This window comes from Telmatherina bonti (genome assembly GCF_933228915.1).
Source record: "Telmatherina bonti genome assembly, chromosome: 13".
Classification (NCBI taxonomy): Eukaryota; Metazoa; Chordata; class Actinopteri; order Atheriniformes; family Telmatherinidae; genus Telmatherina; species Telmatherina bonti.
The window spans coordinates 40,908,463-40,935,365 of NC_136611.1; the positions used below are offsets into that span (position 1 = coordinate 40,908,463).

The 26,903-nt window shown below is 46.1% G+C and overlaps 1 protein-coding gene across 1 annotated transcript in view; it reads right to left on the minus strand.

Moving 5' to 3' along the window:
* abca2 (ATP-binding cassette, sub-family A (ABC1), member 2) overlaps positions 1-26,903 on the minus strand; it is a 191,309-nt gene that overhangs the window by 104,082 nt on the left and 60,324 nt on the right. Inside the window, exons 6-13 of the mRNA XM_079250795.1 lie at positions 26,340-26,453; positions 18,006-18,227; positions 15,352-15,701; positions 14,431-14,590; positions 6,549-6,677; positions 6,279-6,446; positions 5,389-5,485; positions 856-1,029 (exon numbers count right to left, since the gene is read on the minus strand). Coding sequence (XP_079106921.1) covers positions 856-1,029; positions 5,389-5,485; positions 6,279-6,446; positions 6,549-6,677; positions 14,431-14,590; positions 15,352-15,701; positions 18,006-18,227; positions 26,340-26,453 — 1,414 coding nt within the window. The remainder of the gene's footprint in view (positions 1-855; positions 1,030-5,388; positions 5,486-6,278; positions 6,447-6,548; positions 6,678-14,430; positions 14,591-15,351; positions 15,702-18,005; positions 18,228-26,339; positions 26,454-26,903) is intronic.

Sequence of the window (26,903 nt, forward strand, 5' to 3'; positions counted from 1 at the left end):
ATCCTCCATCATCTTCATCAGCTTGTGCAGCATTCTTCTTTGGACAATCAGCTCCAGCGGCTCCAGAGTTACTCCAAGCACAGAAGCAGCTTTCTGGATCAGTTTGTTGATTCTCTTCAAGTCTCTGGTTCTGATGCTACTACCCCAGCAGATGCTGCAAAGCTGACTGCACTCTCCACAACAGACTTCTAGAAGATATGCAACATCTTGGTGCAGACGTTAAACCATCTCAGCTTCCTTAAGAAGTACAGTCTGCTCTGACCTTTCTTGTAGATGTAGTCAGTGTTGCATTTCCAGTCCAGTTTGTTGTCCAGCTGAACTCCAAGATACTTGTATTCCTCCACCACCTCCACCTCCTCTCCCAGGATGGAAACAGTGCTTTGTTTATTCTTCTTCCTCCTGAAGTCAACAATCCACTCCTGCTTTGAGCAAAGGCGAAGGCTTTTCTCTGTGCCCCTGTTTCCTCCTCTCCCTCCCTCTTTATAAATCCCTTTGGGGATTAATAAAGTATTTTCATTTCATTCATTTTATTAAAGTTGTAAATGATCAGAGTAAGCATTCTCTGGTTGTCTCCAATCCAGTCATGAAAGGATGGACTATGCATAATGATTGATCATTTTTCTATTAAATGAGCCGTGTTCCTACTTCCTAAATATAACGAATTGTTGTGACAAAGTGCTTAAACTGCAGCCTTCATCTTCACAGGTGCATTAAGTTCACATTGCACAGAAAGAAGCACTCTATCAGAGATAAATCCTTTACTGCACAGCCAGTTCTAACAGTTTTCTTATCAAATAATGTTGACATGGTCTTTCACTAGTAAAGATTGTTTCAGATTAAATTTAAGTAACTTACCTTGGATCCAAACAAAACCATAAAGGAAGTAGAATTTTCCTCCAGTGTTGGGTCCAGGACGCCAGTAGGCCCGCCTTATCTCATTAGTCTTCTCTGTAAAGCTCGAGTTCTGCCGTATTTTATACAGAACATGAGGCGGTAAAGATCCATCTCTGTTTGTCTGGAAAATGACACCTGAGAAAAAAGGAGAAGTGCATTCACAGCTTGACAAGCAGATACCAACGGGTCCCACCAAGTCTACCACCAGCTAGTTTCTCAGCTGTCCTTAAAGCGGTGCTATGATGGTATTTGGAGTTTTCTGAGCTTTCTACAGTGTTACAGTGTTGAATCCTCATCAGACATGTGAACTGTTTTTTTATCACCTAAACGCGAGTTTGAGTTTGAGTTTGAGTTTGAGTTCCAGCACGCTCTCCGTTCAGTTTCCATGGCGACAAAAAACGGGTGGTTTTAGAGAGTTTTTTCTACGTGGAAATCCTTGTGACGTCCCGGGGGATAAGGTTCGGTGATTGGTTTCCTTCTACTGGTTAACAAGGGCATGTACAAATACATCAGGCGGGTGGAAAACGTGGGATAAAGTTATTTCCAACGATGGCTGGTGAGTTTACCAAAGAGAGACATCCTGCTGCATTCGTTGCTGTGGGTTGCTGTTTTCCACTTCGTTTTCAGGCTCTGATTCAGGTTCCAACATGTAGGGCTGGATGCTATGTGTTGACATTGTATTTTGTTTTTTTATTGAGTTCATATGAGCCTAATCCTTCTGTTTATGAGACGTTACAATGACGGTGAAAGCAGGTGCGGTGCGCGCTCCCGATGTAGTGCAGTGGCGGGAGGCGGGGCTTAATGCGGAAGAGTCTCAATCCACTCGTTTTGCCCGCAGGCTGATCTGACAGCCTACGGAGAGGGTCGGTCTGAAGTAAATAAAGCCATTTGTGACAATAACTTGATCAATCCCAGCCCTTCTGGTCTCAGAAATAAAAATAAATTAGCCTGAAATGCACAGAATAGTTCCACTTTAATGTTATTTCCAAGTCTGAGTGACAAGCCTAATCTGTGATTTAACAGAGACCTTAGACCTTAGCCTAAAGTCGGACCTTGAGGGCCCCTGTCCTGCAGGTTTTCAACTTATCCCTGTTCCAACACATTTGGCTTCCATTAAATGGATCCAACTGCCAATGAAGTTCTGCACATTAACTGATTATATTTATTCAGGTGTATTGGGGATACATGGAAAACCTTCAGCATAGTGGCTCTTGAAGTCTGGAGCTGGGCATCCTTGCCTTAGACTATTTGGAGAATCAGGCTGGACGATTTCAGTTGTTCACTGCAGTTGTAAAGGTGGACAAGCTGGTTAAACAGCTGGAAGAGGTAAAAAGACAAACATTCAAAACTTTAGAATGAAGCTAAAGAATCTTAAAATGAATATGAAAAAAATAAATTTAAACTTGTTGGAACTGGGCTTGCTGTGATCATGTGACCCATTAATGGATGTGCAGTCGCATTTATATATACACAGTGACAGATATCCACAATAGAATATCGGGTATGAAGAACTGGTCCCAGCTGGCCGAGGCAAGATCCATGCTTCCTGGTTAAAGAAGCCAACTTCACTCCATGAATGCCTGGCAGCACAAATGAACCAACTCCTGAGGGATGGGACTCACCCTGAATGGCTGACCAAGTGACGGACCTACCTGATACTGAAAGACCCCCACAAGGGATCAGTCCCATCCTACTACTGGCCAATAACCTGCCTCTCCACGACATGGAAGCTCCTGTCAGGCATCATAACGGCTAACGCAAGTGGGCACATGGATCAATACATGGCAGAGACACAGAAAGGCATTGGCAGAGGAACCATACAAGCCAAACACCAACAGCTGGTTGACAGAACAGTCACCCAAGACTGCAAAACCAGAAACACAAACCTGTGCACCGCCTGGATGACTACCGGAAAGCCTACGACTCAATTCCTCACACATGGATCCTGGAATGTCTGAAGCTGTACAAGATCAATGGCAGCATGAGGGCCTTCGTTGAGAACTCAATGAGGCTGTGGCAGACCACCCTGGAGGCCAACGTCAAGTCAATCGCACAAGTCTCCATCAAATGTGGTATATACCAATGAAATTCCCTGTCCCCAATGCTGTTGTGCATAGGCCTGAACCCCCTCAGCCAACTAATCAACAAGACTGGTTATGGATACTGCCTCAGGAATGGTGCCACCATCAGTCACCCCTTCTACATGAATGACATCAAGCTGTATGCTACGAGTGAGCGAGACCTTGTCTCACTGATCCACACCACCAGGATCTACAGCAGGGAAATTGGAATATCATTCGGACTGGAGAAATGTGGGCATGAGAAATGTAGAGAAATGCCCTCTATACGGAGGACATTGTACTCCCAGAGGGCAGGATAACAGATGTAGAGGAAAGCTACAAGTACCTGGGCATACCACAGGGGAAAGGTAACCATGAAGAAGTCCCAAGGAAAGCTGCCACAGCTACATACCTGCAACGACTGAGGCAAGTATTGAGAAGTCAGCTCAATGGTAAGAACAAGATCCAGGTAATTAACAGCTACGTCCTGCCAGTGATCCGATACCCTGCTGGGATAATAAGCTGGCCAAAGGAGGAAGCTCAGACCACGGATGTCAAAACACTGAACTTAATTAACTAACTAGGAGCTGTTCACCTTGCATGGAGGGTTCCACCCTAAGTCCAGTGTCCAGCAACTGAACACTAAAGTGCAAATAGGTAGGCAGAGGACTAATGAGCATCAGGGCTACTATCCAAGATTAAACATCCAGGCTCCATAAATACACCAGGAAGAGGGCACCGAGGGATGAAGCACTTGGTAAATGTCTCAGACAATGGATTCTGGAGGAGACAAAATTAAAGGAAGAACCATCATGGGAGGAAAAGCCCCTGCATGGGATGTACCACTGACAGATCGTTGAAGTGGCCGATAAACAAGTCCGATCAATGGCTGGAGAGGACTGGACTGAAGGACAGCACAGAGGCACTAATCATGGCAGCAAAGAATACATGGAGCACCATAACCAAGTAGCTGCATAGTGTACAGGAACATCTGTGTAGAATATGGACTGGAGACCCCCAAGTCCCAGTGGTAAACTCCCCCCGAGGTGGTGGAGAATGAGAGGGCTAAGATCCTCTGGGACTTCCAGATCCAGACAGATAAAATGGTGGTGGCCAACCAAGTGGACATAGTGATCATGGAGAAGCAGCAGAGGAAAGCCGTAGTGATCGATGTATCCATCCCCAATGATGGAAATATCAGGAAAAAGGAGAAACTGGAGAAGTACCAAGGCCTCAAAGAAGACCTGGAGAAGGCCTGGAGGGTGAAAGCAACAGTAGTACCCATAGTGATGGGAGCACTGGGGGCCGTGTCCCCCACTCTGGAGAAGTGGCTCCAACAGATACCTGGTGGAACATCAGACATCTCCGTCCAGAAGAGATCAGTCCTTGGAACAGCTAAGATACTGCGTAGGACCCTCAAGCTCCCAGGACTCTGGTAGAGAACCCAAGCTGGAGAGATGAACAGCCACCCGCCCTACCCTGGGAGATGGGAGGGGGGGGGTGAGGGAGGAGTATACACAGCTCTCTGCATTGCTGTACAGCTGCTTAAGAAGGCCAATGATCTTAGGTGGTGCCCCAAGGGTCTGTAGGACACTCCACAGTAATGTGTGACAGTGTCAAAGGCAGCCTTCAGATCTATGAACCAGATGTAGAGATGGTGATCTTTACGGAAGTTAGCAGACGAATGGCCAAAATGTGATCAATTGTAGAGCGATTTGGCATAAAGGCAGCTTGCTGGAGACAGTGATAGCTGGAAGAGCACGGGCAAGCAAGATCCTGGTAAAGAGCTTGCCGGGGATGGAAAGAAGAGTAATGCCTCTATAGTTATCGCAGACCAGCCTGTAACCCTTTCATTTCAAGATGGATAGAATGACTCCTCTGGTCCAGTCGATGGGGAGCCTCTCTGTCTCCCAAACTTGACTGAATATGTGGTGAGTCACTCAATGATGCAATTGCCCCCAGATTTCAGCTTCTCAGCAATTATTACGCAGTTGCCGGGGGCTTTGCTGTTGTTGTTTTTCCAGAGCGACTCTGACTTCCTTGGGTGAGACAGGGTTGGTATTGAGAGGCTAGAGCATCTTATATTATATTATCATTTATAACATATAACATATATATATATATATATATATATATATATATATATATATATGTATACATATATATATTTTTTCACACACACACACATATATATAAAGGTAAGCTATATATTTTTTACAATTATCTGCCAACCCCCTCAAATAAACCTCCAGTGTGAGAGCCACTGTATTAGAGGATGACGAAGCTATAACATTCCACAACAGCTTTAGTTTCTGAGGTACTGTGATTCCAGCTGGGCATAGTCTTACAAGTCCTTTCTGCCATTTGCCAGACCAAAAATGTAAATCATGATTTTTTCCCAATGTTTTGCTTTGTGAACACAGAGGGTACTCACTGGCAAACACTGATACATTGTCGTGGTAGGCCTGGTTAAGTGTGTAGTTCACGATGCTGTCCTCATCAGGAAAGCCTTTGAAGACATCCACACTGACCTGGAATTGAAATGGATTGACGATACAATATAATTTTTTAAACTTTTTAGAGATGCATTGCTTTCATCAAATTCTATATGAGCTAATATTTCCCTCTGAATGAGTTTTAAAAAATGCATTTGGTTAGCAAAAATCAGTACACCCCGATTGATTAAAATAAAAATTCAGTAAAATGCGTGCAGCTTTTAGATTACTGGTTACTGTGGGGTTGTCACAAAATATCTCTGAAACAGTACATTTAATACAATACTCAAATACAATACAAAATATCTCAAACACAATACTAAAAACCTTTAACATACTTGTAACACCACATACTTGTAACATGACAAGAACGATAAGAACGACAAAATATTGAAGAACTCTAACATATTACAAATATCTAAAGTAATATTACAGATCTCTGACACAAAACTACAGATCTCTATTGTGACAATACAGCTGATACTACACATTTATGACATAATACTACAGATCTCTCTGCAACATGATAGTGCAGATGATACCACAAAATTTTATCATGACGGTACAGACGATACTACAAGTCTCCAATATGAAGCGCAAGAGCCCCAGCTGTGCATGTTTTAGACATGTTCCTTCTCCAAAACACCTGAATCAGATTATGGAACTTATTTCATTCAGGTGTTATAAGGTCGGGTTAACTATAAACATGCAGGGTAGGGGGTCCTGAGGGCCTGGATGGAGAAACACTGCTCTCACGTCATCATAAAGATCTGTGACATGATCCTACAGATTTCTAACTATTTTACTGATTGTAATGTGCCCTGCTGACCTTAGACATGAAGCGTGTCCAGCCACAAGCCGCATTGTCAATGGTATCTAGCTGTTCCAGCAGAGTGGAGGCATTAGGAAGCGTGTAATTTTCCTCTATCAGACCCTGCATTAGCTCAGTGTCTGTCGTGTTCAGCATCTCAGGATGCTGCTGAAGCTCTGAGGACAGCTACAGAAAGAAAACAGAGAAAGTGAGGAGAGCAACAATAGCACAGTAAAAAACTCATTCATTGATCCGTAACGTGACAGGAGGCCTTAGATGTGTGGATACCTTTTCCACCCACATGAGATGGTTTTGCAGTTTACCCTCCTCTAGCAAAGTCCTGAGCTGGGCCGAGATGTTTAACCACACCCGAGTGTACTGTGTCACATTCCCAACAAAGGCAAATGTCTCATTTGCCTATGAGAAAAATAAAAAGTTATTAAACATTTTTGTTCCTTTAGACTGTGTTGGAATTGTTCCGTTGATCTCCATGACAATCCAACACCCCAGCTCCACAAAGAGACAACAAAGTTAAACTATAGCAGCAAACATCTAGGTGGTGGTGGTGGTGGTGCAGCTGGAGGTGGTGGAAGTGGTGCAGGTGATGGTGGTGGTGGTGGTGGTGGTGGTGCAGCTGGAGGTGGTGGAGGTGGTGCAGGTGATCGTGGTGGTGGTGGTGCAGCTGGAGGTGGTGGAAGTGGTGCAGGTGATGGTGGTGGTGGTGGTGGTGGTGCAGCTGGAGGTGGTGGAGGTGGTGCAGGTGATCGTGGTGGTGGTGGTGCAGCTGGAGGTGGTGGAAGTGGTGCAGGTGGTGGTGGTGGAAGTGGTGGTGGAGGTGGTGGAAGGTGTGGTGGTGGTGCAGGTGGAGGTGGTGCAGGTGGATGTGGTGGAGGTGGTGCAAGTGATGGTGGTGGTGGTGCAGCTGGAGGTGGAAGTGGTGGTGGTGGTGGTGGAAGTGGTGGTCGAGGTGGTGCAGGTGATGGTGGTGGTGGTGGAGGTGGTGGAAGTGGTGGTGCAGGTGGAGGTGGTGCAGGTGGAGCTAGAGGTGGTGGTGGTGGTGGAAGTGGTGGTTGAGGTGGTGCAGGTGGAGGTGGTGGAGTGGTGGTGGTGGAGGTGGTGGAGGTGGTGGTGCAGGTGGAGGTGGTGGTGGTGCAGGTGGAGGTGGTGCAGGTGTTGGAGGTGGCGGTGGAGGTAGTGGTGGCGGAGATGGTGCAGGTGGAGGTAGTGGTGGTAGTGGTGACGGTGGTGGAGGTGCAGGTGGAGGTGGTGCAGGTGGAGCTAGAGGTGGTGGTGGTGGTGGAAGTGGTGGTGGTGGTGGTGCAGGTGGAGGTGGTGCAGGTGGAGCTAGAGGTGGTGGTGGTGGTGGAAGTGGTGGTGGAGGTGGTGCAGGTGGAGGTGGTGGAGTGGTGGTGGTGAAGGTGGTGGAGGTGGTGGTGCAGGTGGAGGTGGTGGTGGAGGTGGTGCAGGTGTTGGAGGTGGCGGTGGAGGTAGTGGTGGTGGAGATGGTGCAGGTGGAGGTAGTGGTGGTAGTGGTGACGGTGGTGGAGGTGCAGGTGGAGGTGGTGGTGGAGGTGGAGGTGGAGGAGATAGTGGTGGTGGCGGAGGTGCAGGTGGAGGTGGAGGTGCAGGTGGAGGTGGAGGAGATAGTGGTGGTGGCGGAGGTGCAGGTGGTGGCGGAGGTGCAGGTGGAGGTGGAGGTGCAGGTGGAGGTGCAGGTGGAGGTGGAGGAGATAGTGGTGGCGGAGTTGCAGGTGGAGGCGCAGGTGGAGGTGCAGGTGGAGGTGGTGGTGGAGGTGCAGGTGGAGGTGGTGGTGGTGGAGGTGGAGGTGCAGGTGGAGGTGGAGGTGGAGGTGCAGGTGGAGGTGCAGGTGCAGGTGGAGGTGCAGGTGGAGGTGGAGGTGCAGGTGGAGGTGCAGGTGGAGGTGCAGGTGACGGTGCAGGTGGAGGTGCAGGTGGAGGTGGAGGTGCAGGTGCAGGTGGAGGTGCAGGTGGAGGTGCAGGTGCAGGTGGAGGTGCAGGTGGAGGTGGAGGTGCAGGTGCAGGTGCAGGTGGAGGTGCAGGTGGAGGTGCAGGTGCAGGTGCAGGTGGAGGTGCAGGTGGAGGTGGAGGTGCAGGTGGAGGTGGAGGTGCAGGTGGAGGTGCAGGTGGAGGTGCAGGTGGAGGTGGAGGTGCAGGTGCAGGTGGAGGTGGAGGTGCAGGTGGAGGTGCAGGTGCAGGTGGAGGTGGAGGTGCAGGTGGAGGTGCAGGTGCAGGTGGAGGTGGAGGTGCAGGTGGAGGTGCAGGTGGAGGTGGAGGTGCAGGTGGAGGTGGAGGTGCAGGTGCAGGTGCAGGTGGAGGTGCAGGTGCAGGTGCAGGTGGAGGTGCAGGTGGAGGTGCAGGTGCAGGTGCAGGTGCAGGTGCAGGTGCAGGTGCAGGTGCAGGTGGAGGTGCAGGTGGAGGTGCAGGTGCAGGTGCAGGTGCAGGTGGAGGTGCAGGTGGAGGTGACCCTCCAGTGTGGCTGAGTTAGACCAGTTCTGTGGAGCAGAGTGGACTGAACGTCCACAGCTGTGTGAAACACTCAGCCAGTGATCACAGAGCAGGACAACAACTCTGGTCATGAAGGTTTGGAGATCTTTGTTCCCTGGTCAATAACATCACCTTATAAATAACGCATTTTGTATTTAGTCAGGTTACCGTTGTAAAAAGAAAAACGTGTGATGATCTGACAGACATATGCAAAACAATAAATCAGAAAGAGAGCAAACACTTTCCCAGCACACACACGTCTACAGGTGGTTCACACACGTCTCCAGGTGGTTCACACACGTCTACAGGTGGTTCACACACATCTACAGGTGGTTCACACACGTCTACAGGTGGTTCACACACGTCTACAGGTGGCTCACACACATGTACAGGTGGTTCACACACATCTACAGGTGGTTCACACACGTCTAGAGGTGGTTCACACACATCTACAGGTGGTTCACACACGTCTACAGGTGGTTCACACACGTCTACAGGTGGTTCACACACGTCTACAGGTGGTTCACACACGTCTACAGGTGGTTCACACACATCTACAGGTGGTTCACACACGTCTACAGGTGGTTCACACACGTCTACAGGTGGTTCACACACGTCTACAGGTGGTTCACACACGTCTACAGGTGGTTCACACACATCTACAGGTGGTTCACACACGTCTACAGGTGGCTCACACACGTCTACAGGTGGTTCACACACGTCTACAGGTGGTTCACACACGTCTACAGGTGGTTCACACACGTCTACAGGTGGTTCACACACGTCTACAGGTGGCTCACACACGTCTACAGGTGGTTCACACACATGTACAGGTGGTTCACACACATCTACAGGTGGTTCACACACGTCTACAGGTGGTTCACACACGTCTACTTCACACACGTCTACAGGTGGTTCACACACGTCTACAGGTGGTTCACACACGTCTACAGGTGGTTCACACACGTCTACAGGTGGTTCACACACATCTACAGGTGGTTCACACACGTCTACAGGTGGCTCACACACGTCTACAGGTGGCTCACACACGTCTACAGGTGGTTCACACACGTCTACAGGTGGTTCACACACGTCTACAGGTGGTTCACACACGTCTACAGGTGGCTCACACACGTCTACAGGTGGCTCACACACGTCTACAGGTGGTTCACACACGTCTACAGGTGGTTCACACACGTCTACAGGTGGTTCACACACATCTACAGGTGGTTCACACACGTCTACAGGTGGTTCACACACGTCTACAGGTGGTTCACACACATCTACAGGTGGTTCACACACGTCTACAGGTGGCTCACACACATCTACAGGTGGTTCACACACGTCTACAGGTGGCTCACACACGTCTACAGGTGGTTCACACACATCTAGTTCACACACGTCTACAGGTGGTTCACACACGTCTACAGGTGGTTCACACACGTCTACAGGTGGTTCACACACGTCTACAGGTGGTTCACACACGTCTACAGGTGGTTTACACACATGTACAGGTGGTTCACACACATCTAGTTCACACACGTCTACAGGTGGTTCACACACGTCTACAGGTGGTTCACACACGTCTACAGGTGGTTCACACACGTCTACAGGTGGTTCACACACGTCTACAGGTGGTTCACACACGTCTACAGGTGGTTTACACACGTCTACAGGTGGTTTACACACATGTACAGGTGGTTCACACACATCTAGTTCACACACGTCTACAGGTGGTTCACACACGTCTACAGGTGGTTCACACACATCTAGTTCACACACGTCTACAGGTGGTTCACACACGTCTACAGGTGGTTTACACACGTCTACAGGTGGTTCACACACGTCTACAGGTGGTTCACACACATCTAGTTCACACACGTCTACAGGTGGTTCACACACGTCTACAGGTGGTTCACACACATCTAGTTCACACACGTCTACAGGTGGTTCACACACGTCTACAGGTGGTTCACACACGTCTACAGGTGGTTCACACACATCTAGTTCACACACGTCTACAGGTGGTTCACACACGTCTACAGGTGGTTCACACACATCTAGTTCACACACGTCTACAGGTGGTTCACACACGTCTACAGGTGGTTCACACACGTCTACAGGTGGTTCACACACATCTAGTTCACACACGTCTACAGGTGGTTGACACACGTCTACAGGTGGTTCACACACGTCTACAGGTGGTTCACACACGTCTACAGGTGGTTCACACACGTCTACAGGTGGTTCACACACATCTAGTTCACACACGTCTACAGGTGGTTCACACACGTCTACAGGTGGTTCACACACGTCTACAGGTGGTTCACACACATCTACAGGTGGTTCACACACGTCTACAGGTGGTTCACACACATCTACAGGTGGTTCACACACATCTACAGGTGGTTCACACACATCTACAGGTGGTTCACACACATCTACAGGTGGTTCACACACATCTAGTTCACACACGTCTACAGGTGGTTCACACACGTCTACAGGTGGTTCACACACGTCTACAGGTGGTTCACACACGTCTACAGGTGGTTCACACACGTCTACAGGTGGTTCACACACGTCTACAGGTGGTTCACACACGTCTACAGGTGGTTCACACACATCTACAGGTGGTTCACACACGTCTACAGGTGGTTCACACACATCTAGTTCACACACGTCTACAGGTGGTTCACACACGTCTACAGGTGGTTCACACACATCTACAGGTGGTTCACACACGTCTACAGGTGGTTCACACACGTCTACAGGTGGTTCACACACATCTACAGGTGGTTCACACACATCTACAGGTGGTTCACACACGTCTACAGGTGGTTCACACACGTCTACAGGTGGTTCACACACGTCTACAGGTGGTTCACACACGTCTACAGGTGGTTCACACACATCTACAGGTGGTTCACACACGTCTACAGGTGGTTCACACACGTCTACAGGTGGTTCACACACATCTACAGGTGGTTCACACACATCTACAGGTGGTTCACACACATCTACAGGTGGTTCACACACATCTACAGGTGGTTCACACACGTCTACAGGTGGTTCACACACGTCTACAGGTGGTTCACACACATCTACAGGTGGTTCACACACATCTACAGGTGGTTCACACACGTCTACAGGTGGTTCACACACGTCTACAGGTGGTTCACACACGTCTACAGGTGGTTCACACACGTCTACAGGTGGTTCACACACGTCTACAGGTGGTTCACACACGTCTACAGGTGGTTCACACACGTCTACAGGTGGTTCACACACATCTACAGGTGGTTCACACACATCTACAGGTGGTTCACACACGTCTACAGGTGGTTCACACACATCTACAGGTGGTTCACACACGTCTACAGGTGGTTCACACACGTCTACAGGTGGTTCACACACGTCTACAGGTGGTTCACACACGTCTACAGGTGGTTCACACACATCTACAGGTGGTTCACACACGTCTACAGGTGGTTCACACACGTCTACAGGTGGTTCACACACATCTACAGGTGGTTCACACACGTCTACAGGTGGTTCACACACGTCTACAGGTGGTTCACACACGTCTACAGGTGGTTCACACACGTCTACAGGTGGTTCACACACGTCTACAGGTGGTTCACACACGTCTACAGGTGGTTCACACACGTCTACAGGTGGTTCACACACATCTACAGGTGGTTCACACACATCTACAGGTGGTTCACACACGTCTACAGGTGGTTCACACACATCTACAGGTGGTTCACACACGTCTACAGGTGGTTCACACACGTCTACAGGTGGTTCACACACGTCTACAGGTGGTTCACACACGTCTACAGGTGGTTCACACACATCTACAGGTGGTTCACACACGTCTACAGGTGGTTCACACACGTCTACAGGTGGTTCACACACATCTACAGGTGGTTCACACACGTCTACAGGTGGTTCACACACGTCTACAGGTGGTTCACACACGTCTACAGGTGGATCACACGTTTCCCATCCCTGATAAAATGGCCACAACGCTGGCGGATGCTGAAATCTGCCAGCATCAAGCCAGCATCCCGGAACGGAATTATTCCAGTACAACCAGTCCAAGATTAGACATAGACGGAGACAAGAGCCACGAAAGCGGCGCACCTTCTTATGCAGAATGAGGAAAACATTACATGAGGAAGGATGGGTATGAAACATACATATGTCTACACTTCACATAAAAGGAAGAAGGATAAAGATGCGACAAAAAACAGACCTGTGAATAAAAAAGCCCATATTCAGTTAGAAGGGAAGAAATTCTGCCGGGCCTCCCGGCACGGCCAAACTTCACAAGGACTATGCCAAGAGTGATCGTGACAAGTTTGGTGTTAATTGAGCAACTGAGGAATAAAACACTGTTAAGTGCAGCAAAAAGTGCATTAAAAATTAAATTTTTAAAAACGTCCTGAGAGGACAAACTTAGCAAAGCATCCAAGGAATCGAAGTCTTGTAGACAGTTTATTTGTTAAAAGAAAAGCAGGGGAAGGCTTTTCTTAGAGTCCACACACATGGACCAGGACTAGTCTGCTGAAGGGTTTCTGGCCGTTTGGCTAAAATATCTGGGATGGTACGGACAGTGTGGGGTATGTTGGAAATTACTTTGGACTCCCTCTAAAGGACATTTTAGAATTTTTATTGAAAAATGTGATTTTGGCATTTCATAGCTGAAAATGTTAAATATTCATGAAAAATACTAACAAGTCACATTTATTATGGTCAGAGATCAGTGTGGTGATTTCTGGGTGCATCAGAGACTAATCTTTACTAAAGTAAAAATCATTGAATGTATTTGGTATTTTATGGCTCCACTGAACAATGATACACAATCTCCCCAACTTATCATTTCTATCCATAGAATTATTGTAGGAAGTTAGGCGCAAAAAGAGCAGTTCAGTACCGCCCAGATGTCCATCTTGGGCCTTGAGGACCACGATGCTGCAGGTTTTCCAGGAATTCCAGCTACAACACACCTGAGTCACATATACAATGATCCTCATATGGATCCATTTAATGTTAGTCAGGTGTGTAGTCTGCTGCAGGAAAGTGGCTCTGACTTTGGACACCTCTGTGGTACGGAGAGCCACACCTTTACCTAAAGCTTTATATGGAATGAAATTTTTACCATGATCCAACAAATATGTGCTGCAAATCCTAGTTTTTTTGGACTGGCAGAGCAATTTGTAGTGATGCATAGACCACGGTCACGTTCTATAACCATCAGGGTGGATGAGGGGGGAGGAATGTAGGGTCTTGGTAAGAGTGTGGGTGGGATGTGGAGGTTTGGAGGAGGGTTTTAGAGAAGAGACAGAAGTGTGTGTGTGTGTACGCCAGGATGAGTGATGGGCATGCATGTGAGAAGGGACATTCGTTACCTTGGTGGGCCAGGTGGTGGTGCGCCTTGGATCGGGGGGAGGAACGAGCTAAGTGGTTGGGTGATTGAGCAGAAGGAATGGGTGTATGTGTGTGTGTGTGTGTGTGTGTGTGTGTGTGTGTGTGGTTGGGGCGCTACTGGTCCTCTGTGGGTGTTGTGGAGTGGGGTTGCTTTCAGGCTCTTGGGGCCCTGGGGTCTGCACTCAAGCACATTAAAGCTAGTGGAATGACAAAAAGACTGCTCTCTACGTGCCTTCTGGATGACCTTGTCGACCTGGGAGCCGATGGGGGAGTAGAGGATCTTGGGATTTGTAGTCATGAGGTGAACCAGCAGTCCCAGATTCCTTTGCTCTTTGCTGGTGAATCCCAAGGAGCTCATATTCCCCCGTTTCAACGCCTCCGGCTCAATAATCCTGGAACAACACATAGCTTACTTAGAAGCACCTACTCTCTGCTTTGGCTTGCAAAACATTCATCAAACAAATATTTAATTGTCATCATCACAATTCACCTTTTTACGTGAGACATTGACAGCTCCTCCATTTCCCCCTCCCCTCAGGTCAAGAGTCTGGGCATCGTTCGTTTAAAGCCCACATCACCCGGTCTGCCTATTCATAACATCAACCACCTACGCCCATCTCTCCCTTCACATGCCGCTGCCATCCTTGTTCACAGTCTGGTCACTTCACGTATTGATTACTGCAACTCACTTCTCCCTGGTTTACCCAGTAAATCACTTCCAAACTGCTGCTTCTCCAGAGCCCGGCCGCTTGGATCATAACCTGCACCTCTTCTGATCAAATCGGTCCTCAAACAGCTCCACTGGCTCATAATAAAAAACAGAAATCAACTTCATCCTGCTCCTCATCTTCAGATGCCTCCTTACCGGTCTGACCTACTCCACATCGCTACCCCTCCCGTACCCTCAGGTCCTGCCCTCTGCCCGCCTCACCACCATGAGGAGCAGAGCCTTTAGTTGCTCCTATCTGAGCTTCTCCCTGCTTTCTAATCCCAATTTAAAACTCATCTGTCTAAGCTTGGGTACTGAAAAGGCACCTAGAAATAAACTGTATTATTATTATTATTATCATTACGTGTAAAGTTCTTGTCTGTGTAAAGAAACAGCCGGTACCGAGTCGGTTCTGAATTTGGTCACCTTGTCTGTCGCACCTACCTGTTATTCCCACATAGAATTGGCTGCAGTCCAGCCCACAATTGCACAAATGCTGAAAACTGGGAATGAGGGTTCTCTGCTTCATCCTTGACTTTTCCACTTCCTTCTCCTCCCTCTTCCCCATCTTCTGCAGGGCTGTAAGTCATATTGGGTCCCAAAGTGGTGGCGTTAAGCAACCAGGTCCCATTCGTTGAGGATGTTTGACCAGTACAGGCTCCTTTGGGCAGCAGTCGAGCCAAGCCTGAGAGCAGGTCCACGTCTTGGAGAAGTCGCTTTACTTCTACCAGGTCCTTCAACAGGGCCTGGGATTGAGAGAGAGGAACCAAGGAGCCAAGGGCCTGTAGATGCAGCTGTAGAGGTGATGGAGAAGTGGGAGGTGGAATACAAAGAACATTGAAACTTTAAGAATTTATTCAGATATTGAACATAAACTAATCTGGTCTGTCAACTTGTGAACCTTAACACAGGTACTCTGCAGAAGTGGGATAAGCAGCCAGAATTTCAGTTCCATTCTACTCTACAGTCACTTAGCAGATGGTTTTACATCTGAGGGTGAGAACAATACAAGAAAGAAATCAAACAATTCATCATAGGTCATCATAGATAAGCACTGGTCAGCCAAGGGGGAAGACTGAGACTGATAGATAGATCTGCCTCCTATTTTGAAGTTGGCAAGGAATTTGTTCCGTACAAAAGCATCCCAGACGTTAACGTCACTGTTCTCTCTTTGGGCTCTGGTGCTGCAAGGTTGCAGTCGCAGGATGTTTGGCAGCATTCTTTTGCTACTTTGGGTTGAAACTCTGCAAATCACGCTCTGAGAAACGGCTCTAGGGGGGAACGACACCTGCCTCTTCAATCAGTCAGTCAAAATTTTATTTGAATAGCACTTTTCATACACACAGCAGCGCAAATTGCTTTACATGACAAAAATAAAAAGCAAATATCAACAATAAGAATATAAAATAATAAGAAAGAAAGAACAGAAGCTGCTGCTGATTAATCTGTGTGGGTGAGAGGCACTTTCATACTCTGATTATGTGTGCATGTGTGCGGGGATGCATGTGTGTTAGAACATAGACTTATTATAGCCACAGTACTACTGTGGGATAAAAACCTAACAGAAGCAACACATCACCGTGACGGGGATTCGATTGGCTATACAACAGTGGCATCAGAGCTGATAGACAAGGTCTGGAAGTGGAAGAGTATGTGATTGTCTGGTCACATGGGTAGACAAGGGAAGGCTAAGGAGCAGCCATGGATCAATCCAGTTGGTCAAAAATGGTGTCAATCAGAAAGAGAGAGCCTGCCGGTGCGTCATGCATTGCTGTATTGAAAAAGGAAATATCTAAGATACTGCACAAGCATGAAATAAAAAATGGGTAAAACAGCCCACAGGTGGGTCACCGCTGGATAAGGGGTTAAAAGGAACATTTGATGTCATCAGGAGACACAGTAACAAAGTTGTGTGTCATCAGCATAGCTGTGGAAGTTTATGTTGTGTCTCCTGAACACATCACCTAGAGGCAGCATGTAAATATTGATAGGGCCCAATTCTGGGCCCTGTGGGACACCATAGCTCAGTTTGTAGCTCTAAGAGGAACAGTCATCAATGGTTATAAAAAATGGCTAACCAATCGTTTCTCTGGTATTAGGCCTGTTACATCCTCCACAAGACGCAATAAGTTCGTTCTTGCTCTCGAAGCAGCAAGATCAAGAAAAAAGTTCTTTTTGGTCTGGTCCACTCATACTCCACAAGAAGCGTCGTCTGCAACAGGACAGGGATCAAAGTGCTGGGCTTTTTATGTGCAATGACCAGGGCCAGATTAAAAGTGCACAGGCCCCCGGGCCCCGAGTGTTCCAGGGGCCCCGAACTATAACATTGTGGAAATTGGGAAACGACATTTCTAACATCTCTCAGCCAGTGGTACCAGTAGCAACGCACCAGACCCTGTGGTGTAACTATCTGGCTTTTATGTACATTTTTTTCACATCCAAACTGCTGGTGTTTGTCCTACGCAGGCCCCACATGGTTGTGGGCCCCTGGGCCCGTGCCCATAATGCCTATTAGATAATCTGGCCTTGGCAATGACCTGTTATTTCAGAATTAACAGGACAATGCATTTACATGCTGTCTCATCACTGTTTTATTAAGACTATCTGTTCAACATCACATCCGTAAAATACGGACGCAACAACTGTCCAGGACATGTTCTAATCCCACACATGACAGACCACATAACCACTTTTTCCCCTTCATTCTGGATATTATTCTAATCCATATATAGCCCATAGGAATAACTGAAGAAACCCTCGTCAGTAACTGTTAGATAACTGTTAGTAACTGTCACTGGTCTTGGTTGCTGTCACAGCCAGTAGAAACCAGTTAATTACAACTCAGCATTGTTGTCCTGGCTGCAAAATAAGATGTCATAAGACCAACTCATCTGCTGAATTTGGGCTGACTTTTGCCTCTTGAAACAAGCTACCTGAATAAAATGTTTTTATAACAGGGATCAGAAAATCCAATAGGTTTTACACTAATTCATGCAAGCAATTGGCATTTACCAAAAAAAAAAAAAAACACGGTGTGTTTATTTAGGTGGTAAATGACTTGTCTTCAGCGGAACACAGAATCCTGGCTTCAGCTGTACCTTCTCTGTAACATGGTGTCCATTGATCTGCTCTCTCAGCTCCTGGCTCAGCTGCCTGAAGCGCTCAGATCTTCGGCCCTCTCTTTCATCGCATGCTGACTTGTGATAGGCCTGAAGCACTGGCCGCTGGTTCTCGGGCACCAAAAGAATCTTACTTAGCTCGGTGGTGCTGCCGTCCCCACAGGTAAGGAACTCCAACATGGACCCGGTCAGGAGAACTCCCTGTGGAAGACAGAAACAGCATGTCTGAAGAACTTACCAAGCCTAAGGTTAAAGATCATGAAGCTTGTTGACAGTGCTCCTGGACTTCTCCATGACTGAGCTGTCACCTAAACGTTGTAGCGGAAGAGCATCATCAGGACCAAATAGTTAGAATTTTCTCAAATAAGTTTTTCATTGATTTACCAAGAAGCAGCATCGCATACAGCCGCTAGTCTGTTCCCTATGTAACATGTACGGTACACGTTACAGTCGCATTGGACTTGCATATTAATAGAATGCATCGTTTCAGTTATAAACACAATAAAGCCTTGACAGCAGGGGTGTCAAAGTCTAATTCACAGAGGGCCAAAATTAAAAAGAGGAACAAAGTAGAGGGTCAAACTCATTTTTTTATTCAGAAAGTGACGGCTATTATTCATCTTTTTCTTGTCTTTGAGATACAGTACTGTATTAAACATATTCATATATTAAACAATAGTTAGGTCTATTTTTACTTAAACACTGAACCCAGAACAGGCTAAAAAAAAACACCAAATAAATATCAGGCCTCTGTATCTGGAACTTTCTATGGATTTTGATTGTAACCTAAATCTTTTCATCACAGACCATCAAGGCCAACACCTAAAAAAAAGAAATTGTCTCTTTCAACTGTGAACAGACCATGCCTTCAGTAAATAACATCATGTTTATCCAGTTTAGTTTGCTTCCATTGACTCTGATGATGCTCATGGGTCCAGTCCAGATACTTGGCGTCGCTTTCTACATGCAAGCGCTTCAGTTAGTGGAGTCAGCTCTGAGCAGAGGAAATCCTCAGGACTGGATGAAGGTGTTCATCAGTGAGACGACTCCTGTGTTTGGTTCATCTTCATTAAAGAAAACAGTCTCTCACACAGATATGTGCTGCAGAACATGGAGAGCATTTGTGCAGCTTGGGCTCGGAGTCGGGGCAGCGTGTCGAGGAGGTAAGGTGGAAGTTGTGCAGCTCCAACAGAGTCATACTTTGACTTGAGCGTGTCATTACACTGTAGCTCAATACGCTCCATTTGGAGGCTGGTTGGTGCGCTTTTCACGTCAACAGCAAACCAGTTGCTAAAAGTTCAAATCTACATTTTTTGGCTTCAAAGTCGACAGATTGTCGGGTAAATTCAGCGCTAAGTAGACCGAGTTTTTCAGCAAACTGTGCAGAAGGCAACACGGCGGTAGAGGTCTGCTTAGAGCGTGTGCTTAATTGCAGATTTGCTAATGGGTGTCAACACAAGAGGTGGAGGCGTTTCCCGGAGTCTAGCGACCATTGTGGGATTTGTAGTGTTCGGGGTACGCGCGCTGTATAATGGATCGGCGGGCCAGACGTGATACATATTTGAAATCATCTGGCGGTCTAAATACAGTTTTAGTTTCTGAGTAGTTTGAGTATTTTAGTTTCTGAGTTTTACATCTATGCCTTCCAGCAATATGAGTCCCTTTATACGTTGGCCTTTTCTCCCACAGTGCAGGGAACTTAATGGTTGTCTTTTTAACAATGCTGCCCAAACAGCTGGTATTAATGAGCTCAGGGATGCCTGAGTTATTCCAGATCTAGATAAAATCTCTACATTTAACTTTATCCTATGAAACTCTGGGCAAAAATGTCTCATGTATATCAGCCTACCTGCTGGCTACTCTTTCATTAATATATTTTCTGAAACGTATGAAGGGGCGCGGGGGAAGCTGGAGCCTATCCCACCAGCCTTGGAGAGGCAGGCTACACCCTGGAGAGCTCGCCAGTCCATCGCAGGGCTCCACAGAGACAAATAACCACTCACACACTCTCCTAGGGGCAATTTAAAGTAACCAATTAACCTAACATGCATGTCTTTGGACGGTGGGAGGAAGCCGGAGAACCCTGAAAATTCCCCCTCAGTTGGGAATCGAACCAGTGATCTCTTTGCTGTGAGGCCACAGAGCTACTCACTACGGCCCCGTGCAGCCCTGTTGGCTAATTCCCACTAAATAAAGCCATATGCCAGAAATTCCAGAGTTGTCAACAGCTGGAGATGCACATGGATGGCACAGTTCCGGCGAGTTGGACGATCCAACAAACACTGGACCCGTTACAGCACATATAAGAGCACAGCTCCAGGGAATCTAAATCTGCTCATCAGCCAGTCATCATCGTGTGTCAGGAAAACTTTGTGGGATAAGAAGTCTAATAGGAATGATAACATGCATGGGTCAAATGTGGCTTAAATTCATCATCTCAGCAGCTGTGTTGCCAGTTTTTCTCTCCAAAATGTAACTGCACAATCTTTAAAGCTGGCACACTGGTACGCACTTTATTAAGTCAAGTTTCTTTTCATAAGCATACCCTACACCGAAAAGTATTTACACATCTTTTAGGCCTTATCTTGTTTGAAAGCAAACTTTATAAATGAGGCCCATGGGCCTTGTCCATCACACACGCACCAGATTTCCAGTTTCTCACAACGTTCTGATGATGTTACCCACTGTAGTAGATGAGAGTCATCAATGTCAGATAGCCTAGGCAATCTGACATTGAGGAGCCTGCAACATCAGTCTGAACACAGCCTGTCTGTGGGTTTTTGTTTGTTGAATCATGTAAGACTTTATGTGTCAGACCTCTTTCAAGACCTCCAACATCTCCCAGCTGCTTCTCCTATAGGATCAAGGTGTGGGTGGACAAGGGAAATATGTCTGTCAGGACTAAGTTTGGACCTGCTGATAAACCGTTACAGTTGAGACACTCAGATCTGATGTCCATCATGTTCATCACCCATAGCCGAAGAAAAAAAGGAACAATGTCACCCATTCATTCATTCATTATCCGAACTGCTTAATCCGATAAACGGTAGCATGGAAGCTGGAGCCTATCCCAGCAGTCTTTGGGCGAAAGGCAGGGTACAACCTGGACAGCTCGCCAGTCCATCACAGGACAAAAATCACCCATGTTAACATTATATATCCGATCTGATGTCACCATCGTAATCTGAACCATACACATGAGCAAATGCTCTTAAGCTCCAAAAGTCTTACAGACAATGGAAAAGCGATTTTCTGCAATTCCAAATCTGTGTGAACCATCTTGATATTCAGTAACACATTTAAGAAACAGAAACATACAAACTTAATGCTGTTAGGTAGGGCTGCATCTAACAATATTTTTGATCGTCGACTCATCTGTAAATAATTTTTTTGATTAGTCACGATAATTTCTGTCCTGCCCACCATCTGTGCTTCCAGTTGACGCAGCTCTTTTTACTGGTTCCAGTATGTTTTACCCCACTCTCTCCATCTGCATCATATGAACGTCCCCCTGATTCCCAGTTAGTCACAACATAATGTCCTTTAGTAAGTTAAAAGAACGACTTCTGAACCAGTTGAATATTAAATTCAAATTAAATAGCTTACTACCAATTTATTTTGAAAGATTCAAACTTGGCTATAGTGTCATATCCAAGCTGTACAGAATTTGCCTCAAATGAAAACAAAATAAATAAAATATTTTAACATCTTAATTTTTGTAGAAATGCATTGAAGTTTATTTACATCTTATTATATTTTACATCTTGAAAAAGCCTGTTTTGTAGGTAAACAAGAGCCAGAATCGTACCACTTTCCAATTGTCCGCACTTTTCCATACCACCAGGTAACCAACGTGTTGTACAGGAAAATAAAATAAATCAACATTAATAGCAAAAAAAAAGAACAGTTAAAGGACATAATAAGACAGAAAAGACGTGGTGGTCCTGCTCTTTGGAGTTAAAGTCAATGTGAAAAGATGAGTTTTTAAAAGAGACTTCAGTTGCATCTATCCTTAGCAGCTGAAGTATAAACATAACTATAAACAGCACAGCACCAGGGAACCAACTTTAGTTCTTTAAAATGATATACTAGCAAACTCTAAAGTAAAAATCTAAAATCTAAAGCTGCTAAACTGGTTGAGTTGACAGAGAATGACCGTGGAGCGTCTACAGGGAGAGTAATCAGATTCTTATGTGCCAAATGACGACACTGAAAACAAAAAGTTCTGTAAAACACCGTTCCTGTTTAACTATATCAGCCCCAAAATGACATGGAAGTAACGTTAGAGCCTGCCAGAACTGACTGGCTTCTTCCCCCACCATCTGAGCCGATGTGTCCCCACACAGATATGTCCACAAGCCATTGTTTTACCCATGCAGCCACAACACCAGCCCTAACAGCAACAAATCCAAAGGGAAATGTCACTACGCCTATGAGAGGCACCCCACATGGCATACAATCCAAGGTTTTCTACCATTAACCGCCAGGTCCTCCCGACCCAGCAACACACCAAGCTGAGAACAAAGCTCTCCATGTCTAAGCCAGGAGAAACACAACAAAATCCGATAAAAAAAAACCACCACCAAAACATGTCAACCAACCAACCTTCCCCCACTGATCAAAACAGAGAAGAAAGGCTACAGGGCATCAAAGCTGGGGGCTGATGAGAATGCCCACACCTGCTCGGCGCCTCTCACCATGAGCAACTCCAGAGTGGAAGAAGGTCCAGCCCCTCTCGAGGGTTCTGGTTCCAGAGCCCAAGCCATGCGTCGAGGTGAGTCCAACTATATCTAGTCAGAACCGCTCAACCTCACGCACAAGCTCAGGCTCCTTCCCCACCAGAGAGGTGACGTTCCACGTCCCTAGAGCCAGCTTCTGCAGCCGGGGATCGAACCGCCTCTGCCGCTGCCCAGCTTCCATTGCACCCGACCCCTATGGCTCCTCCCACAGATGGTGAGCAAAAATCTCAGGATTTTCTCTTTGACAATGTATTTCTTTTGCAAACTATCTCTCCTTCAGGTAATAATAAAGTTAATTGAATAGGAAATTTGAAGCCAAATGAGTTATCCTTCCATCAAATCCATGTAACCTGGCAGAAAAAAGAAGTGATTTTAGATGGGAAATTGCTCTCAAGGGCCCTGGCCAATAAAGTTGGTTTTATCCACTGTTGCCTCATGCAGGCTCAGGATGGGGAATTGAGCTGAAGTCAACATTGGATGCAATCTGTTGCTTTCATTTGCAACTAGGCCACTTATTATGAATTGGTTTGAATTAATGTGAAGTGCCCTGAGGTGACATTGTGATATGACACAATACAAATAAAGCTGAATTGAACTATCCCAGTGGATGGAGTTGTAGGAGCCCAAGCAGCAAAGTTAAAACAGAATTCAGGATTATATTTTTCAAATATAAAACAGAACTTCTGCCTCTGGTAAACTGTGTTTGGTGGCCAGAAAATGGTTTTAAGATGTATTAAATGAAATTCTGGATTTTCAGTAGATGTCACACAAACATTTAAATTTATATGCCGCAGTTCTACCAACGTAGCTAAAGGAAGCCAGGCTGTGCTGGGAAAGCCTCGCTTGAACTAACACATCCCAGATTAAAGGCTCAAGTCGTTCCACCAACACATCCCCGCTGCTTCTAACCCAGACGGCTTCCAGCGAGGCTTCCGCAGCCTGGATATGTATGAGTTCCTGAGGAGTGTAAGAAGCCCTGACAAAGGGACGAAGGACAGGAGCTGGCAGAAAAAGAGGGGAAGACGATCAAGAAAGCGAACAGCTGCTGGCAGACTTAATGTGCAAGTTGGACAAGTTTCATGCCTTCATCAGTTGTAACGTTTTCATTGTCATTAATTTATGGTCTCATCTCTGTGTTGTAAATCTGTTTACATATAGCAGCTGAATTCATTCAGTCAACCTCATTTTTTATTTTCGTTAAGTATACACAGTCAAGTTTACTCACATCAATTACACACCGTTCAATAACCAATGAAGCTCCTGGGTTCTGTATGCCTGTTCTCATGTCTTTCCAGATGAATGAAATAGTAATCAGCGATGGCCATGAAGCATATGACCGATAAAATTAAAATTTATTTCTTTAAATAAATCTCAGTGTTTAGAGTAAACCCCCTTCAAGACGTGTTGAGGTATTTGTTGTTGCTTATGACCAGCCAGCCACCACTCTGAGTTTATTTTGAGTTATTATATAATTTTCTCTATGCTGCATATGGGGCGACTTTAATTGTTAAAAACCAGGGCGTGATGCAAGTCCGTCTGCATTTATTGTGGGCTGAATCCCATTTTTGCACAGTGCACAGTTAGCGTTGTTTGCAGGTGAAGCTGAGCTGGTAAGTGATGCTGTAGACATAGAAGCGTGTTTATTTCACACAGAATGTACATGTGTTGTCTGTTAATATTCACGTATACGTGCTTTTAATATTAGACATATTAATATTCTGTTTTGTTTATCTTTGCTTTCCAGTTGTTTATCTGGCAACGACACGGTTTCGTGTGGCTAATGTAGCTAGTTTCTGTGTTGCACATACATCATAAACATTTGCAGTACAGTGACTTGTTGGAGTGAGACCAGTTAAACTGGGCTAACAGCAGTTAGCGTTGTAAAACCGTACACTCAGTTCTGGTCATTCACAAATCTTTCTTGTCACACAATCATCTGCTTCTTCACACCACATTCTTCATGGCCAAGCAGATGAAAAAAGGAAATCTTGGAAGTCTAATCTTCCTGGCTGGTGAGAGCATTTGGGATTAAGTCCTTTCATGGGTAATCCTGCATTTTCACTAATCTTTTGCCATTTGTAGCATTGTTTTAACTGGTTGTTTCACTCCAGCCTTTTCAAGATTCCTTGAAGAAGTCCACTGTATGTGGTCTTCATCAGAAAGATGCCAGGACATCCTGGTGGATGAAGATAAAGCGTTAGTTTAGATTAAAATGAGCTGACTGAGCTAAAGCAACGGAAGGGAAGTGATGAGCAAGAGATGTCTGAAACTCTGACTCAGCTCCTTCTGATCCAACCAAAGCTTCAAAAGACACATTTCTAAGTCTTTTCTCTAAATCCTTATGTTGCTCTCCTTGTTTAAGGAACCTCGAAGGAACCTGCATCAGTTTCAGGATCTGATCCATTCAAAGAGGGCTGGCAAAGCCTGGTCCTATTCTGCAACTTCTAGATCTCTCTCCAACACATCTGAATCAAATGCATGGCTTGTTGCCAGCCCTCTGCAGAGCTGAATTTCATGCGGACGACGTAACTGAGCTATTTGATTCAGGTCTGTTGAAGAATGTATGTATCTAAAAGTTGCAGGTCAGTGGGTCTCAAGGACTGGATTTGGGCACCTCCGCATTAGCCAAAACCAAGACAAACATCACCATCCTGTTTACAATCAGCTAGTAGCTCCAACTTGATCTTATTAGGTGGAAGTGCAATGAAAAGAAGTGATATGTAAAGGATTAGAATCCTGCCATAAACCGAAACTAAACGAAAACATTTTGAAAGCTTGAAAGTCGGTGTTTGGAAATTTAAAACCGGAAATAAAGTTTTGCAAATCTGTTTTCATGTTCAGAGTTTCAGATATGGCATCGTCATCCCACCCCATTCGTTTGCCAAAAACCTCTGAAAACTGCATGGTTGCAAAACACTTTGAAACCTTGAAACTTGAGTTTTGAAATCTTATGTCTTCAAACATCATTTTGTATGTGAGCGCCGGGAGCAACACAACAGTCATGTTTAACTAGACTGAACACTCTGAGGAACAGACTAGTATATTTTCAGTTTTTTTGTTTCCAAAAAAGAGCTGCTGTTCTCCGTCCATTCTCTTGTGCTTATCAGGGGGTTGTGTAGCAAGAGCAACAGCCTTAACACTTTAGCACAGACTTCCCTTTCCCTGGCCACTACTTCCAGCTCCAATCATGGGATCATAAGGCATTCCCTGACCAGCCGAGATGGCCACATCCTGGTGGGATGAGCCAGGTTAACCTCAGCTAGGAGCGCTCCAGGGTCAATCCTTACCAGATGCCTCAGTAACCTCATCTGGTTCCTCTCAATGGAGAGGAGCAGCGACTCAGCCGCCCCACCCACAGAGCTTTTCATCCCATGTTGGTAGCTTGTGTCTTCCATCTTGTTCTTTTGGTTGAGCACAACCAGAACAACCCAGCACAGGAAACTTTTCCCTGACTCATGAACAAGACCTCAAGATATTTGAACTCCACTTTTAATCTTATGTTAAATTCAAAGCAGTGTCGAAATCCCTGCGTTCATTAGGAAAAGTGATTGATCATGTGTGTTCCTGACCTCACCTTCATCTGCAGAACTTTGTCTCCAGACTTTTGGTTGGTTTCCTTCAAGCCATGAATCCAAGACTGGGTCCCTCCAGCATCTCTGGGAGATGTTCCAAAAATCAAACTGTATACCTGCAGAATGCAGAAACACCACACACAAAAAGACAATGAATTCAGGTTCATCACATTGCAGCTAAGCGGGTAACTGTGGCCATCTTTAATCAGTCTGACTCTCATCCCTGCCATCAGAAAAGGAAGCCTGTGTCTCTATGTCACACACCTCATGAAACCAGGCAAGCCTCGGAACCAGGAAAAGGCCATTTATTTATTTTAACTAGTCTGTACTAAATTAACTCCCTCCAGATGTGTTTAAGATTGTATTACAGGGTGCAGTATTTCTTTGATGTAAAACAGTGTGTAGAAGTTCAACCCTTTAACTGCTTAACCGCTGGCCGCCCGCGGGCCATGTTCCGTATTTTCTTTATATCACGCTATATTACAATATCTTAGACGTTTCCTATTTCAATAAAACTGCGCATGACGCACCGGTAGGCTCTCCCCTTCTGATTGACCCCATTTTTG